This window comes from Melopsittacus undulatus, chromosome 6 (assembly GCF_012275295.1).
Source record: "Melopsittacus undulatus isolate bMelUnd1 chromosome 6, bMelUnd1.mat.Z, whole genome shotgun sequence".
NCBI lineage: Eukaryota > Metazoa > Chordata > Aves > Psittaciformes > Psittaculidae > Melopsittacus > Melopsittacus undulatus.
In genome coordinates this window covers 39,369,443-39,387,341 of record NC_047532.1, presented here as the reverse complement: position 1 = coordinate 39,387,341, position 17,899 = coordinate 39,369,443, and the positions used below count along the sequence as shown (strand labels likewise).

At 40.0% G+C, this 17,899-nt stretch overlaps 1 protein-coding gene across 1 annotated transcript in view; it reads left to right on the top strand.

Annotated features, from left to right (window-relative positions):
• SI (sucrase-isomaltase) overlaps positions 1-10,449 on the top strand; it is a 58,786-nt gene extending 48,337 nt beyond the window's left edge. Inside the window, exons 39-47 of the mRNA XM_031042688.2 lie at positions 58-174; positions 1,408-1,556; positions 2,551-2,635; positions 2,745-2,801; positions 3,475-3,599; positions 3,887-3,975; positions 6,876-6,925; positions 8,959-9,129; positions 10,387-10,449. Coding sequence (XP_030898548.2) covers positions 58-174; positions 1,408-1,556; positions 2,551-2,635; positions 2,745-2,801; positions 3,475-3,599; positions 3,887-3,975; positions 6,876-6,925; positions 8,959-9,129; positions 10,387-10,449 — 906 coding nt within the window. The remainder of the gene's footprint in view (positions 1-57; positions 175-1,407; positions 1,557-2,550; positions 2,636-2,744; positions 2,802-3,474; positions 3,600-3,886; positions 3,976-6,875; positions 6,926-8,958; positions 9,130-10,386) is intronic.
• Positions 10,450-17,899: the final 7,450 nt, after the last annotated feature.

Genomic DNA, 17,899 nt, shown 5'->3' with positions numbered 1-17,899 from the left:
CCTTGATGCTGTACATAATTTTACTGTATCCCAATCGGGTCATTTTGAAACTTTCAGACAGGAGCTGATATCTGTGGCTTCTTCAAAGACTCAGAGTATGAGCTGTGTATTCGCTGGATGGAACTAGGAGCATTTTACCCGTATTCAAGGAATCACAATCAGAAAGGAACAAGGGTGAGTCACAAGTTTTTAACCGTTGTTAACTGCTAGGCCTTTGCATCACAATACAGAGACCAGCCAGAACATCGCACAAGCTCACCTGGCTCAAAAAATTACATTCCAAGCAAAATGGACACAAAAAGATGTTTGGCTCTTTATCAGATAAAAATTGTCTTTATTTACATGCTAGCTTGCTTATAAGGCTCCCCCTCACCTGGGAAGCTTTATGCTGCTCTGGGATTTGGACTGCTCGCAGGAAGCATATGCTAGGTTTGCTTTCACTGAATCCAACTCCTACGTATTTTTCCCTGTGTATCATTTTTATTTAAACACACTACACCAGCAAGACTAAAATGGAGTGCTTTGGTGGCAAATGCACTTAAAGGAGCAAAGCTGACCTTAGTGCTCTCAGTCCTAATTGACCATAATTATACATCAAATGAGAAAATGGAACAGTGTAATCAGATTTTGGAGTAAGACTGGGCAATTTCTGTACTCTGCACATATGCCACCATCAGATATTGTATTTCTTTTAAGAATAAAGGAAAGTAATTGCCTAAATGTCGGTCTGTGCTGGCTAAGGACTATATTGTAGAAAGCTGTAAAACAAGATAACTGGAAAAATAAAAAAAAATGGGAACAGCACTTCTGTTCCAGTTAAAGCACCAAGTCTAGCAGAGTGGAGCTATTTATATAGCATATATCTGATGGATTAAAGTCTCCTTTTCAGAAACTGTGTGCTTTATCTTGCAGCGGCATACCTTTCGATAGGTCTTTTAAAGCCTTTAAAAAATGCAGATTCAGGGTTATCATGTTGCTTCCAGTCTTGCCCAATTTGCCAAGGTATTGTGCAATACATTTAATAGAGATTGGAAGTGCTCCCTGACATCAGTCATTAGTACTGCACTCTCTGCTTGCAAGTCCCAAGTGCTGCCCTGCAGAAAAGAGGGATAATAAATTATGTACACTAGGATGTGTCACGCCTTCCAGACACTTTGCGTTAAACAGTTTTTACAGTACCCCCCACAGGTTTTCCTCACCTTTTCCCTTTCCAGTTCCCATCTTAGGGCTGACAGTGGTACCTGCTGGTTTTAGTGTCACTTACTTCTTAACTGAAGCATAAATAAATGAAGGTGCTTTAATTTGGCAGAGAAATTTCGTTGTCTTCTTTATTGATTTTGGGTGGTTTGGGGTTTTTTGTAGCTTTTCTGAGCAAAACCCAGCTAAACTAACAAAGGTCTCTTTCAGAGGCAAGATCCTGCTTACTGGAATGCAACATTTCAGGACATATCCAGGAATGTGTTGAATATAAGATACACCTTGCTACCCTATTTCTACACTTTAATGTATGAAGCCCATGCCCATGGCAGCACTGTTATCCGCCCTATGCTCCATGAGTAAGTGTGACTCCTATGATTTTCTTATCAGGAATTTCCACTGAAAATTCTGTAGTTATGACCCTCCTAACACTAAAATTTTCCTTTTAGTTACAGCAATTATTTAAGAAAATCCCAAAACAACAACAAAGAGTATGAGCTGTCAATATCAAGCCCGACTCGATTAGCACTAGTTCTTCATTTTTCAAAACTGAACATCTTATTTTCTGGGAGTAAAATTTAAATTTTAAATCTCACCTTTAACCTCTTCTGGGGCAAGGAACAGAATGCCAGGTGTATGTAGCAGTAAAAAAAAAAAAAAGGAAAAAAAAAAGGAAAAAAAGAGCTGGATAAAAACTTTTGAGAAAAGAAGACGTAATTCTGCCATAAATCATGAGAGTTTTGCAGGGGGAAAAAACTTGCTTTTTTGTTATGTCCAAGCTTATATAGCAGATTTTTACTTTTTTTATTAATACTGTTAGACACACAAGCTTTCTTTTCTCCTTGTCAGGTGGGTCAGTGCCTGCAAAAACTTTTAACTTCTTTTGTTGTGGACTTAGATGTTCTCCTCATCTACATGCATGTCTTGTCTGAAGAACACTGAGTTGTTCACATGTATTGACTTTCTCTTTTCAATGCAACTACCTAAGAAAAAAGTGGCACAAATTAGAAAATGGTTTCCAGTCTGTTCACTACCTAATCTTATTATAGCTAATACTGGTCAGGCACAACAGACCTTCTGAGTTTTGTGATCTAAATATACTGAAAAGCTGTGGCAAAGAAATGGAAAAACAAAGCTGATAGCTTGCATTTCTCTAATGAGTTTCACATTAGGACCTTTGTGCATTCCTGGCAAGCATTAACTGATTTATGAATTATTAATTGTAGAATAAAGATGAGGAAATGTTAGGTACTAGGAACAGTATATTCAAATGCTGACAATAATTTTTTAAAGAAAGATCATTCTGGAAAAGTTCAGCATGCAATGTCTAATCGTTATTCTGCTAACTTGCAGGTTTGTGGAAGACAGAGCAACCTGGGATATACATGAGCAGTTTCTTTGGGGACCTGCACTGCTCATCAGTCCTGTGATGCAACAGGTATATTTTTAACCACTTAAGAAAATACTAATGTCACTTTAGCTTTCACTTTTCACTGTCACTTCACTTTTTCATTTAAGGTACCTAAACCAAGTATTCTTAATTCCAGAATGCTGTAACAGTGAACGCTTACTTACCCAATGCTCGCTGGTATGATTACCACACAGTAAGTAATTTTAAAAATTGTAATTTATATGTCTTCTTCACAATGCTGTTTAGACAGCAGAAGGGTGTCCCGAGAGTAGTGGGGAGGTGTGAACCCCTGCCCACTCTTTTACAAACTTCCTCTCAGTATTGCTTCTTAGCAATGTAACAGCTAATTAGCGAATTAAAAAAAAAAATCCTCGATTCCTGTAATTATTATCCTACACTAATATATAATAACATGAAAACAGTTAGAGGAAATTAACCTGAGGTCCTTCTGTTGACTTTTTAAAGCCTCAAATAATATACATAATGACTTTGTAACAAATACTGGAATGGAGAAACACAAAACACATTTAACTGCATTGTCTTTCACAGAAAATAAGAAAATATTTGGTAATTGGAACAGCAGGCATCACAGACCATTTCATTAATCACAAGTTTGTATTTCACTAGACTGGCCCTTTTAGTTCAGCTACTGTGGCCTATACTCAAGGCAATCTTTTATAGATCCTGCATTTCAGTTTCTCTTATAATCATTAGGTAGTTACTTCTGCAGTGAAAAGTCCTACTTCAACTGGCTAGCAGAACATGATAATTTCATTATATATATATATATATATATATAAACAACCAACCAAACCAGTAAAGTGGGAGCAACTCAGTAGAGGATTTTTAAAATCTTGTGTACATAGGATGAAGATATTGGCTTTAGGGGACAGTTCAGACTTTTACCAGCTCCTTTGGAACACATCAATCTGCATATCCGGGGTGGCTACATCCTTGCTTGGCAAACACCTGCTAACACAACTTTTTACAGGTAAGATTGACTGAAATTTAAAATTTAGTTTTGCACAAATACAAACAAATAGAATACTACCCGCCCTCAGAGAATATACAGGTATAATGGCACTGAAGTGTTATGGCCAGCTCTTCTTTCCTCCTGATGGCCTCCTTTAAATTTCGTAAGATTAGTTTAAGAAGATGACTTTGGGAGACAAATTGAGTGGCATGTAATATTTTTTTAAAATATTCAAACATTTTAGAAATACGAAATGTGATTGATTATCTGAGGATACTGAGACAAAAATACTATGATTTCTATAGCCGAAAAAACCCCATGGGACTCACTGTCGCTTTGAATGACACTCTGAGTGCAGAAGGCCAGCTTTATTGGGATGATGGGGTTCGCATTGGTATGTATGATGCTTTTTGCCTTCATAAAATTGTTTTTTGCTATGAGGATGGGTGGTCAAGTTATTTTTCCTGATTTAAACTGCATAATGCTATGATTTATAGAATTAATATGTTGTATGAAGGAAATTAAGCCTGGAATGGAAGGCAACACAGATAACAAGGACTTGTCCTCAAACCAATCAGATCCATAAGTGTAGATTATGTGGGAAGCTTTAACTAATTTTGTCAACATTATTGAACTTAAATCATCTTCAGATAAGAGATGTTTAAAAGTCATTTATCCTTTGCATCCAGTGTATTACCATTGTAATAACAATAAGCTATCCACCCGAGATTACAGCAAGTAATGGCAGAAAAATGGTGTTGTTTTGCATAATGATGTGTAGGGAAGTTTGCAGGATGTTGTTAGTGCATTTTTGGTGCTTCACTTACATCACTTCCCGTTAGCACAGGAATTCAGAAAAGATGACTAGGTTCACGGAAATCTGATGATAAATGAAATTAGCATAGATTACAAGGTGCCTCTCACTAGGATGCCTGTGATCTAGTTTTGGTAAGGCAGAAACACAAGAACCTAGCGTGCTTGTGATTATCAGCATTACTTTAGTGACAGGACAACGGGTAATGGGTTTATACTTAAACAGGGGAAGTTCAGATTAGATATAAAGGTGAAGTTCTTTAAGGGTTGTGCAGCACTGGAACAGTTTGCCCAAAATGCTCGATTCCTACAGCCCCAGAAGGAGTCAGGACAAAGGAGGAGTTTGCTTTGGTAGATGAGGATTGGGTTAGGGATCAGCTATGCAAACTGGACATCTATAAATCGATGGGACCAGATGGAATACACCCATGGTTGCTGAGGGAGCTGGCGGAGGTCATTGCTAGGCCACTCTCCATCATCTTTGGTAAGTCATAGGAAAAGGGAGAGGTGCCTGAGGATTGGAGGATGGGAAATGTCACGCCAGTCTATAAGAAGGGCAAGAAGGAGGACCCGGGTAATTATAAACCGTTCAGCCTTACCTCTATCCCTGGAAAGGTGATGGAACAACTTATTCTTGACACCATCTCTAGACATATCAAGGATGAGGGGTCATTGAGAACAGCCAAAATGGTTTTACCAGGGGGAAGTCATGTTTGACCAACCTTATAGCCTTCTATGAGGAAGTGACTAGGTGGAGGGATGATGGTAGAGTGGTAGATGTGTTTTTTCTTGATTTCAGTAAGGCATTTGATACTGCCTCCCACAGCATTCTCATAGATAAGCTAAGGAAGTGTGGGCTTGATGATCAGGTAGTGAGGTGGATCAAGAACTGGTTGAAAGCAAGAAGGCAGAGAGTTGTGGTCAATGGCACAGAATCTAGCTGGAGGTCTGTGACTAGTGGAGTCCCTCAGGGGTCAGTGCTGGGACCAGTGCTGTTTAATATTTTCATCAGCGACCTGGATGAGGGAACTGAGTGTACCCTCAGCAAGTTCGCTGATGACACTAAACTGGGAGGAGTGGCTGACACACCAGAAGTCTGTGTTGCCATTCAGCGAGACCTGGACAGGCTGGAGAGTTGGGCGGGGAGAAACTTGATGAAATTTAACAAGGGCAAGTGTAGAGTCTTGCATCTGGGGAAGAACAACCCCATGTACCAGTACAGGTTGGGGGTTGACCTGCTGGAAAGGAGTGAAGGGGAAAGGGACCTAGGAGTCCTGGTGGATAGGAGGATGACCATGAGCCAGCAATGTGCCCTTGTGGCCAAGAAGCCAAATGGCATCCTACGGTGCATTAGAAAGGGTGTGGTTAGTAGGGCAAGAGAGGTTCTCCTCCCCCTCTACTCTGCCTTGGTGAGGCAGCATCTGGAATATTGCATCCAGTTCTGGGCCCCTCAGTTCAAGAAGAACAGGGAATTGCTTGAAAGAGTCCAGCACAGAGCCACAAAGATGATGAAGGGAGTGGAACACCTCCCTTATGAGGAGAGGCTGAGGGAGCTGGGTCTCTGTAGCTTGGAGGAGACTGAGAGGTGACCTCATCAGTGTTCACAAATATGTAAAGGGTGGGTGTCAGAATGATGGAGCTAGGTTTTTTTTTCAGTGATATCCAGTGATAGGACAAGGGGCAATGGGTGTAAACTGGAGCATAGGAGGTTCCACATTAGCATCAGGAAGAACTTTACTATGAGAGTGACAGAGCACTGGAACAGGTTGCCCAGAGGGGGTTGTGGAGTCTCCTATGTTGGAGATACTCAAGGCCCACCTGGACCAGTTCCTGTGTGATGTACTCTATGTTACCCTGCTCTTGCAGGGGGGTTGGACTAGATGATCTTTCAAGATCCCTTCCAACCCTTGGGATTCTGTGATTTTGTGATCCCGGGCAGTATTCAAGGCCAGGTTGGACAGAGCCTTGGGTGATATGGTTTAGTGTGAGGCATCACTGCCCATGGCAGAGGTGTTGGAGCTAGATTATCCTAAGGTCCTTTCCAACTATTCTATCATTCTATGATTTAGTGCTTAATAATAGGTTTGGTAAAATATACAACAGCAATTTCTATCAATCATGACTGTGCCACTCAACAGTGAATAGGGTTGGATGTGGGAAATAGCTTCCATGCCTTCCTCAGTGAGATACATTTATTTCTTTCTAGTCTTAAGACCCTGGATCTTCTTAATGCTGTTTGTTTGCCTTCTTTTGTATCAGACCTCTAAAATGTTCTTACTTTGTTCTCATTTAATTAGCATGTTGTCCTCTAATGAAAATATTTAATGCTTAAAAGCCTATGTCTTTTGGAAATACAAAAGTTTACTTATGTGTAGATACATACCATATGTTGATGTGTAAAGTACATGGACACAATTTTCGAACTGAAATTTTTATAATGAGTTGAGGTGAATAACGAATACATTTTATTCTTTTTGTCAGATGCATACGAAGATGGTGTATATCTGCTAACATCATTTACTGCTAATCAGGTAAGTAATGTTAGCTCACATTTCTTTTAATGAACAGTTTAGTTGATTGCTATTATATTTTTAACTTTGGGCATTTTAATTTGGAACTTCATAATGCCGTGATATCTCACCCTAACATTAACTTGTACTCACAATGGATTAGACTACAAGTAATATGATTTAACTGCATTCAGAAAAACAATGATTCTGAAGTTATCAATTATAATGTATTGTTAAACAAAGTGTACGTTCATGGCACTGTAATTTCTGATGCAGGTCTGAAAGTGCAAGTTTATTTCATAAATTAGTTCTATACAGTGAAAGTGCATATCAGTGCTGAACCTTTGGAACATGCAGAGGGGTCAGAACAGCTATGCCAGGAAAACCAGCACTTCCCAGTAAGAAGGAAGCTGGAGGTTGCAGACAGGAGGCTTTAAGGTCAAAAGGCTTTGACACTGGCTTACAGCTGCAGAAAAATATCACTGCTCAGCAAAGATTTTTTTTTTTCTCTAGAATGTGCACATAAAATTGTTCCCAATCCATTTTGCAAGTTCAGGATCTTTGCTGTTCTCTACCTTGATGTTCAGCTATGCTGCTGTTCCCAAATGAAAGAAATGTCCATAGGGTCAGAAGAAGGGCATCTATGTTTTTTCTTTGTAATTTATTATGTGCAATCTTAGTTCTGGGGAGAAGCAACAGAATATACAGTCATTGGCAACTACAAAATAATCACTCTCTAAAATGGCAAAGAGGGGGGAACAAGACCTGTCCAGTTAATGAGTTCTACTCATGCCCTCCCATTGATGACAAAACCAAGATGTGTTTGTGGTTATGAGCTGTAAACCTGAGTCCGAGTTCTCCAGGCATCCTAGGATGTGTACATTGACTCCATTCTATAGAAACAGCTCAGTATCCTGTAGGAGGCAGTGGGTTTTGTTGATGTAGCCACACTGCTCTGCAAAGCCTGCAACAAACAGCCTCATAGGGGAATGGAGAAAGTGGTTTAGTGCCAGCACAGCTTTGCACAGTGCTGGTGTGGATCACTGCCTCAGTTTGGTATTACTTGTTCTCTTTATTCTTCAACACAAAATCTGGCATTCATTCCTGGATAATGGACTCAATGAATGGAAGTGCTCATTTTAAGCACTGGCTTTTCTAGGATGTTGTGTTTCAATTTTTATCATAACCAGTTGAATATCTGGAATTAAATTAGACTGTAATTATGATGACTTTTGTTTTAAAAGAAATGCTTTTCTATTGTAATAGAAAACACACTTTATTCCACTAGTTTTCCAGAATGCCCAAATGTCTTTTAATTTTCTTTCTTTTAATTTAATTCTGTCTTTGTCAAGTAACTGCATGTTAATTGCTAAGGAAGAGAAGTTTGTTTTGCTAATATTCAGTATTTGCAGTTGCAAGGAGATTATGAAATAAATTCACCTTTTCCTGCTCCTAAAAGAAGCTGGTAAGGAAAAGCCTAATTAAAGAGGCCTAGAATCAATCAACACTGAAAAATACTCACATTAAAAGTTATATCCTTTAAATATGCAGAATTGTATCACAGCACATCTGCATGGGCTCACACTTAGGCTGTGATCCAGCAGGCACCTCTCTGGGCTGCTCAACATGGCATTTGCTCTCTGGAGACCTACTGGACCTGGGTACATCCTAAAGAAACCATTTGCCCATAATCTACCTAAAATCACAGCCACTGAAATGTGAGGGGACCTGCAAGGTCTGAGGGAGGTGATGGAGGTGTGGAGGAGCTGTTATGGGAGGACATAATGCAGGAAGAGCAAGAACCTGGATCAGTCTCACAGAAGCTAGCAGATGAGGCTGTGTTAGGGAAAGAATGGCAATTACAGACACAGCAGAGCGCGGGATCTAGCCAGATTAACCATGTGAAGAAAACGGAAGCCTTCAATATTTGGAAAATTAATAGCAACATATTGGTATTTAAAAAAAACCCAAAAAAACAGCAAGTGAAAATTTCAAATGGATGTGTACCAGTCCAATGTCAATCTCCTGTCTCTTTTTTTTTTTTTTTCTTTCAGAATGTTTTAGATATTACAGTTTTGCATCACGGTTACTCTGATCCAAACAACCTGATGTTTACTGTAATTAAAGTCCTGGGGGTGCCCTCCAGAGTTACACAGGTGACCATATTGCAGAATGGTGGGACAATCACATCATCTCATGCTGTGAACTACGATGGCACCAAGCAGGTAAGATGCTATTTGCAGGATAATGCCACCTTCATGGCTGCATATGTGCTCTTAAACCTTTGGAGATCCAGTTCTCAGCCATAATACCATATTTAAGATGCATTAAACAAGATATATCAGGTGATGATTATACCATACACTGTTTATTATACTATACACTGTTTATACTATACGGTATCTATTGTGCAGTAGAGCTTTCCAGCACAGCAATTACTTTTAGGAACCCAAACTGGTTCAACAGTGGAAAAGTGATGGATTTTAGATTGTGCTTTGTTTCCACTCTTCTTAACAGCTTACTTGCAACCTGTGAGATTTGAAGGAAAGAAAAGCAGCTACAAGTATTTTTCATCGCCTCAACATGACCCCATTGTTGTTAGTCTTGTCTGACAGCATTTTCATTTTCCAGCCCCGTTTGCCTACAGTCATTCTCTATTCTTTCATATCACATCTTGGCTATATGCATTGAAGCACAGGGTTCTTTCTCATATTCAAGTCAAATCCCACTTCTAAAGTTATCGGCACACTTTCTACCACATTCAGAGCCCTGGGACTTCCACATGCATGGGTGATACCAGTCCAGAGCATTTCCCCCTCCCACCTCCCTGGACAGTAAAGTCAGGCACTAATAAAGCAGCTGAAATAAATATGTATAATTGTATTGCCATTTGAGATGGCATTTCTGTGGGCCATCCTTCAGATATAAATAGAATGACTGAAGCATTCAGTCTTGCCAGTTTTCTTACACAGGGAGTCTGCCTAAACTGTTCTATTGCTGGGATCTTATTACCCTTCCTTTGAAATTCAGTATTAAGTCTTAATTCTTTCACAGAAAGCTGGAACTATGTCAGTTTTGTACACAACCAAAAAGATGATTTAAAAATGTAAAATCAAATGAAAATGTCTCATTCTGCTGTTGACTTTTGGATGGAAAAAAAAAAGAGAAATTCATATGCCCAGTTGAATTACAGGATGTTCCAAGTTTTGCTGCCTCTTTAAAACTACTTGAAAAAAAAAGTAACAGGAATGTCAACTCTAAAAGGGCCTCTGAATCAAGGGAATGGATCAGAGCCTCACCATCAGAAATCCATAAATCTATGCTGGTTAAACTATATTTATAGTGATACAAACACAAAAGCAAATGAAGAGGCATAAATTCTTCTTACCTAAACCAAGAAGCCACTATCTCTGATGAATATAGAAAAAGCAGTGGATCTTTAGGGCAGAACTGCTAATTGCTCAATTTGTCTGTTGTCACAGGTCCTGACAATCAGAAACCTTCAACTTGAATTAGGCAGAAGCTACACCGTGCAATGGAGCTAAGATGCCTGCAAAATAACATCACCCACACCACTGAATCTTCTCACTATTTTAGAACTGTCTTTCAATTTTCCCACTTTCATACTGCATCTGTGTCATCTTAGAATACTTTTTATTATAAAAACGTACTAGTTACAGTTAGTTCATTTTCATGTATTACGGATACAAAGCAGTCACATTTCAGTATTGTTGAAGGCCAACTACAAGGTTTCCATGCAATGCAAAAATCTGCAATTTAAACAGCATGGCACTTCTGTACAAGTTCATCTTTCAAAACTGAGAACTGAAAGTAAACCTCCACGTTTTTTCAGAATAGAATTTCTGGCTGACCTTATGTGTGCCAAATCTTTGTTTTGTGAAAAAAAGAAAAAAAGATGCAGTTGGTGTTAGCTGCATGGATTTGTGGCCGTAATTCTGCATATATTTAATTCATCTTAATTTTAATTCTGTCTATGAAAGTCACTACTACAGAGAAGTATTTAAGGCCAGACAAATGTTTTCAGATTACGGATTTAGCATGAAATGATGTTTCAATTTGTTGATATATAAAATACTAAGATACTTGTAGAAGTCACAGGGTTTCCTTTTTGAGGGGGTGTCAACAGGGCTTTTGTATGACTTTAGCCAGACATTTATGTTCCCCAGTGTTTTGATCTGGACATGTAAGATTAAACTTGAAGTTTCAAGGTTAACTGATAAATGTTGGTCTCTGAGTGTTCATTTAGCTGAGGGAAATGCTGTTGTATGTTTACTATAATAGTAATTTATATTAAAGACTCTTTGTATCCCAAGAGTACAACATGTGATCTAAACAGATTGGTAAAGCATATTTACAATTAAATTTGATGGGAATAAACTGCTGTCAAAGGTAATAGCAAACTCTAGTAACTGTGCTTAAAATTTGTTTATAGGATTCCCCTCTGCTTTGAAATTTTGTGGTAAAACAGCTGAGTAGCAAATGTCTCATAGGTGGATCAATGTAATTAATTTATTTAATTTATTGAAACCGAATTTATTAAAGCTTCCTCATAAAATAATAATGAAATTGGCAATCCAGAGAAAATGATCATTTAACTTACCATTTTGACATATATTTTTGTCTGAAGGAACACACCACACTGTATCTCTGAAGCTACTTAAGTAAGCTGACACAATGACACATCCCATCAACGCAGAGAGGAGAACTCCAGGTTACTGACCCTTCAAACTATTCCCTCTCATGTCACCTAATACCACTTTGCATCCACCAGACTTATTTTCAGAGTTTTTTCTCATTATATATATCCGGTGAACCTCACTGTTGTGTCTTCTTGGCTTTGAGAGGCTCAGCACCTGAGCTGAGCTGTCTGTGATTCTGCCACAGCATGCAGCTTTTACCAAGCCTTCAGAATAATAATTCATGAGGAACTCAAACAGGCTGAGAAATCACAGCTTCAGACATGGGCTGGCCACTTTAGGGAGTACTCCCTGGCATGTCACTTCCCTCCTGCAGTTTTTACAAGCAGGGGCAGTCCAGCAGATCCTGGTCACCAGCACTCACTTCTGGAACATCTGTGCAGCAGCACTGTCGTTCTCTGGAGATCCCAGAAGCAGAACACTGAGCTTGGGGTGATTCGGAGAAAACTCCAGGAACAAACTTGCTAACAAAGTTTTCAAGCTGACAAGCAGGTATTCTTTACTGCGGCACTGTCATGGGCTCAGCAGTAGCTCATGCTCTGCCAGGGAGGAGGGAGAGATAGGGCGCCTGGTCTGGGCTATTCGGGGAGGTATTCCATACCACAGCACGTCCTGCTCGGGGAAGGGACTAGAAGCTGGCTGGGAGGGAAGGGGTTAACACTCCGGGCTGGGCTCGGAGTGGGAACTGGAAGCTGGCCGGGAGGGGAGGGGTGAGCTCTCTCTTCCGGGCTGGGCTTGTTTTGGCGGGTGGTATGGTATTCTCTCTCCCTGTTTGTCTCCTCTAACATTGATTTGTTATTGGTAGCGGTAGTGATTTGTGTTATACCTTAATTGCTGGACTGATTTTACCTCAATCCGTGGGAGTTGTATTCCTCCAGCTCTCCTCCCCATCCCTCCGGGAGTGGGAAGGTGGGGGGTGAGGAAACAAAAGAGTGTGTGGGACTCCGGGAGTGAGTTAGGGAACTGTGCAGATTTAGTTTAAACCATGACAGGCGCCGGGAGACATGGAGGATAACTCCTCCTAACGTGTGTCTCCCTATTGCTACACAAGCCATCCTGATATAGTCCCTGGGCATACATACATATTCATGAAGCTACGTATGGATTACATCACTTTCCAGAAAGCTCCCCGCATGCATACAGAATTGTGGTGGTGGTCTCTGAGGGTCGTTTACTTCTTCCAACAATCTTCATCACTTCTGGCAGCCTTTGAAGCACGCACAGTAGATTCTTGTACCAGTTTAATTGGTTCGTTAGCACCAGAGACATAATAATCCTCCTATCCTCCTACTTATCAGTTAGTTTACCCGTAGCCTATCCTGGACACCTGCTATTCCCAGATACTCCTTATCCCTGCGTCCTGTTTTTCTAGACTGTTTTTCTTAAGACTACATCAACTATAACGATTTATCTTGTGCCAGTATGTTCTCTATCTGTACTCTATATTTTTCTATGTATTATATGCACCTCAGTAATTTTCCACTGCTACTGTTATAAAGCCATCGAACTTGACATTGCTTAAAACTAATTCTAAAGGTTTATATATTCCATTTTGTGATTTTGTGTTCCCCTTGTTTCGGGGGATATTTCAATGCAGGCTGATAGTAGCTCTTCAGGTAATGCTTCTCTTTGGGTCTGATACCTACACGTGTTGGGAAACTTCTCCTGCTGCATGACATCCCATTAAAGTCCACAAACCATGGTAAGTAGTGGGCAACTTTCAACAGAATGAAGTGACCAGCAGCAAGCATACTATGTGTGTACAGGATGGGATTTTTTGACTCCCACACCCTCAGTAGTTTGACTTTCTAGCAGTTAAAAATATTGCTCATAAAATAGCATAACACTACCAGAGATTGACACAATCCTGCTGCTCACTGCAGCAGAAGATTCTCACTGAAGGCACAATACCTTCCCTGAAAACCATGAAGTTCTGCTTTCAATATCCTGTTTCAGAACATCATTGGCTGCTTCCCTGGGCAAAATACATCCAGAGAAAATAGTATTTGTAAAAAGTCATATATTTGTTATATTAAAGTTTTCAGCTAACTTTTCTCTAGTATTAAGATACTAGATTGACATTATGAATAGTACAGTGTTGTGGGCTTGCCCTATAAGGCATCAAGACAGTGTTACAGACCCCACAGACTGCTGAAAATGGGGAGAGTGTATCGAAAACACTGCTTGACATGCATCCTGCTCTGAAACCAGTACTGAGCACAGCCAGAGGCAGGCACCACTAGATATAGCTTTTTGCACTGAGCCACTATCCATTTGTTTGGATGGATGGACAAAAGGAAAGCTCACTTCATAATGACACATTCTGCCTTTTTAATTCCTGAACAAAATGAAAGTTTAAGCCCCACCACTTTCAGCAGGATTCTTCGTGTCATATGGAAGCTGAAATTGGCCTTTGAGACAGACACATGGATATGTGTGCACACACACCTATTTATCTATTACATATATATATACACATGAACACAATATATGCATATATGCATATATGTATATATATGTGCACATGTAACTACATGCATTTTATTTCATCATGTGTAAACAGAGGTCCTCTTTACAGAGACTTTTCAAAACATTTAATAATGTTCAGGTTTCAGGGGAACTACCCCAGAGAACAGCCATTTGCAAACAGGACCTTTCAAGCACACTTTTGTTTCTTCAAGAAATGTCTGAGTTTTAAGTAGCTCATCCCAGAGCTGACCCAAACCTCATGGGAATCAGTGAGTTTCTGTCTGTGGGCTTTGGATCAACTCCTGACAGGTCTGTTTTCTAAAACCTGTGTCACCCACCCCTGGCATGGGCAAAGCTTAATTTACCAGAGCAAAAATGGTCTTCAAAAGCACTGTTGCAGACTGAAGGCACAGCCTGGAGATTAAATCAAGGTCAAATAACAGGTTAATGAACTTCGTAAAACTGTCTCACCTAGCCATGTAATTAGAAGTTTTAATTAAAAAAGAACTTTGGCATTCCAGGTGCTTGAAACTTGGCATGCAAAGGCTTGGAAAACATAGAAATGTATGGCAATTTCACTTAAAGGCTAATGGTGGTTGTGGAGATCCTTCCAGCTTTGGCTAACATACTTCAGCAAGGCAAAGAAATGTGTTATGGTGATAAAAGAACAGCAGATACAGAAAACATGTCCAATGAATCCCTCTGTAGATGACAGCTTTTCGGGTACAAGAGGATAATCCCACCTGTTTTAAGGAATATACATTTCTTTAGCCACATAAGGGATGGGTAATGCTGCAGTTACTTATTGCTGCAGCAGTGAAGATGCTGCACAAGCTGAGCTGTGCTCCAGCTCCCCAGGCTAGCCTGAGTGCAGTGCCACTGGCCAGACAACAACAGGACAGCTGGAGGCCAGGTTCATAACTCCATCACAAATTGCAAGGAAACCACACTTCCAATGACAGGCAGCATGACCTCCAGTACCTCACATAGCACAGAAGTACTTCATAGCCAATTATTATTAATTCATCAACCTGCCTAGCAAACACAGCAGTTAGCCTCGTGCACAGAGCCCACACAGCCTACCCAAAGGAAAACACACACTGATGAATGTGGCATTTTGGATTGAAAGGCTAAGGTGTTTTTTGGTTTTTTTTTGTTTTTTTTTTGTGAATTCCTACCTTGCCTCTGTGTCCTCTGCTAGGGAAGCTCTGCTTTTGGTCTTAAAAAGAGAGAAATCAGAAAAAATATAAAACTTTTTTTCATTTCCTTCCTTTTCACAAATAGTGAGTATACCAGACCCCTCTGCAGCCTTCTGCATCATTTAGTAGTGGCTATAGCAATATGTCATATTCAGATTTAACTACCTTTCTCATGCTTCGTAAGTGGAAGGATCCAACAATCCTTCAGTACTACACCCACCTGGAGCACAAGCTTGCCTGCAAATAACTAGAAGCTTGCTTTCTAGCAACCACAATGTGATGAGCACCATCGAGGTACAGTTCTCTAAATTACAGCCTCACCAGATGCATAGCTGGAGGACATTTTCAGAGGATTGTCCTGTAATAACCAGAGGGTGACTTACCTTGAGCAGATCACGACTCAAAATCTATGGAAAAAATAATGACATACCAGAGTTTCCAGGATGTTTTTGAGTTGGAACCCAGACCTCCAGGCCACAGGGTTAATTCCTGCAGTATCACATCTGGTACTACTGCTACCTGGGAAGATGACAGAAACTACAGTTTTCAGCAATACTGTTATAGCATATTCTACAGAAATAGTGAGGTTTATAAATACTTCTGGTTCTCACAAACTAAAAAGTATCTGGAATGCTTGCATTCTTTGCCTATCAGAAGATGCCAAGTTGAGTAGCTCCAGAAAGGACGTTTTCCAACACTAGAGCGTGAGGAAACACAGCACCCAGGAGCCTCAATTCTGAGCAGCAGGAGTCACTGAGGGAGCCTCAAGTCCTCGACAGGCCTTGCCCAGGAACCAGCAGCTCAGCATGGAGAAGAGAAGGCTGTGTGGAGATCTTGTAGCAGCCTTCCAGTATCTGAAGGGGGCCTATAAGGATGGTGGGGATGGACTCTGCATTAGGGACTGTAGTAACAGGTTCAAACTTAAACAGGGGAAGATTAGGTTAGATATAAGGAAGAAATTCTTTACTGTGAGGGTGGTGAGGCACTGGAACAGGCTGACCAAGGGAGTTGTGAATGCTCCATCCCTGGCAGTGTTCAAGGCCAGGCTGGACAGAGCCTTGGGTGATATGGTTTAGTGTGAGGTGTCTCTGCCCATGGCAGGGGGGTTGGAACTAGATGATCTTAAGGTCCTTTCCAACCCTAACTATTCTATGATTCTATGCTGTTGTGTGATTATATTTCCTCATGTCTCATGTTGTGGCTGAAGGGTATTAACAGCAAGCCGTTCAATACAGTGTCACCTCCCTTAGCTTAGATCTTCCTCCCTGCAACTTGCAATTTGAAAGCAGCTCTTTCACTGCTCAAAAGAAGTGCCCACTTAAAGGAGAACTGCCACTAATTGGTGTGGGAAGGAAATTACAAAGAATCAGGTCACATTTGGCTTCAGCGTGACTCCAAAGGGTTTCCAAATAATGCACTTACTTATTTATGCTGAAGGACTTCTCTTGGGTACAACATATACAACTGAATGGGCTGTCTGGGGGTGGAGTACCTGTGTTGAACAGGAGCAGACACCACTGTGCTAAAGAGACATTGATGGCCCTGAAATTACTATTCCAGTAATGTAACAGATAAAACTGTGTCACACTTGGCTGTGCCTATTCTAATGAAGCTGCCACACATGCACAGTTAATTGGATTTTTCCTTGGAACCTGGAAGAAGCAGCTGGATGGCAACATCTGTCAAGGCAGTAGGAGCATGGTCTGGCTTGCAAAACATGAGTGGGATTTCACTCTGCAGAAAAGCACAGACAGGGTATGAGGTTTACAAGTGTCTTCTCTGCTGTGGCACATAGAGCTCACCTCTGTGTCCCTGCTGGGATGAGTTCTTTCTTCCTTCCTTATATTGTATTTACCTCAAGGCGGTGAGTAAACTAACACGATCATATGTTTTAAAGCTTGTCCCACACAAGTGACAGGCACTAACATTTTAGTTCTACTATATAAAAAAATGCAGTGGTCTTTTGTACTATCAGATGATGAACTTTTGATGTATGTATATATATATATTTATTATTTTTTTTTTAGCTAACCCAGGAAATTTTGATATGAAGTTGCACCAGTACTGAAGAGTTTGTATGTTCCTCTTTACATTTTGCTGAAAATGCCAATCTTATATTGTTCTGAGGATTAAGTCAAGGTTGATGGTTTTTCACTGCTATTAGTAATATGAATACTGCAATATGAATTTTTTGAATGACAATAAATTGAAATGGAAATGTTAAAAATGAATCCAATGTGATATAACATTTTAAATTATCCTATGTGGCAAGGTTAAGTGTTTAAATACACATTTGAGATATGCTACATATATATAATATTTAAGTGCATGTATAAGTGTATACAATTAGACGTATATATATTCTTTACGTTATTAATATTAAAGTCTATTATGATGTAAAATAAGTGGGGTTTATTTATTATATTATTCTCAGTCATTTTAGATTAATGTTTAGTGCACATGAGCCATTATGCACATTATAATAATTATGCAATAAGCAATTCAGAAATGCTCTCTGACCAGTGGTTGCCTTTTAATAATCTCACAAGACCCTTCAGATGGATATATTGCACCATTTACTCCCACTGCTATAAACCCTATATTCAGGG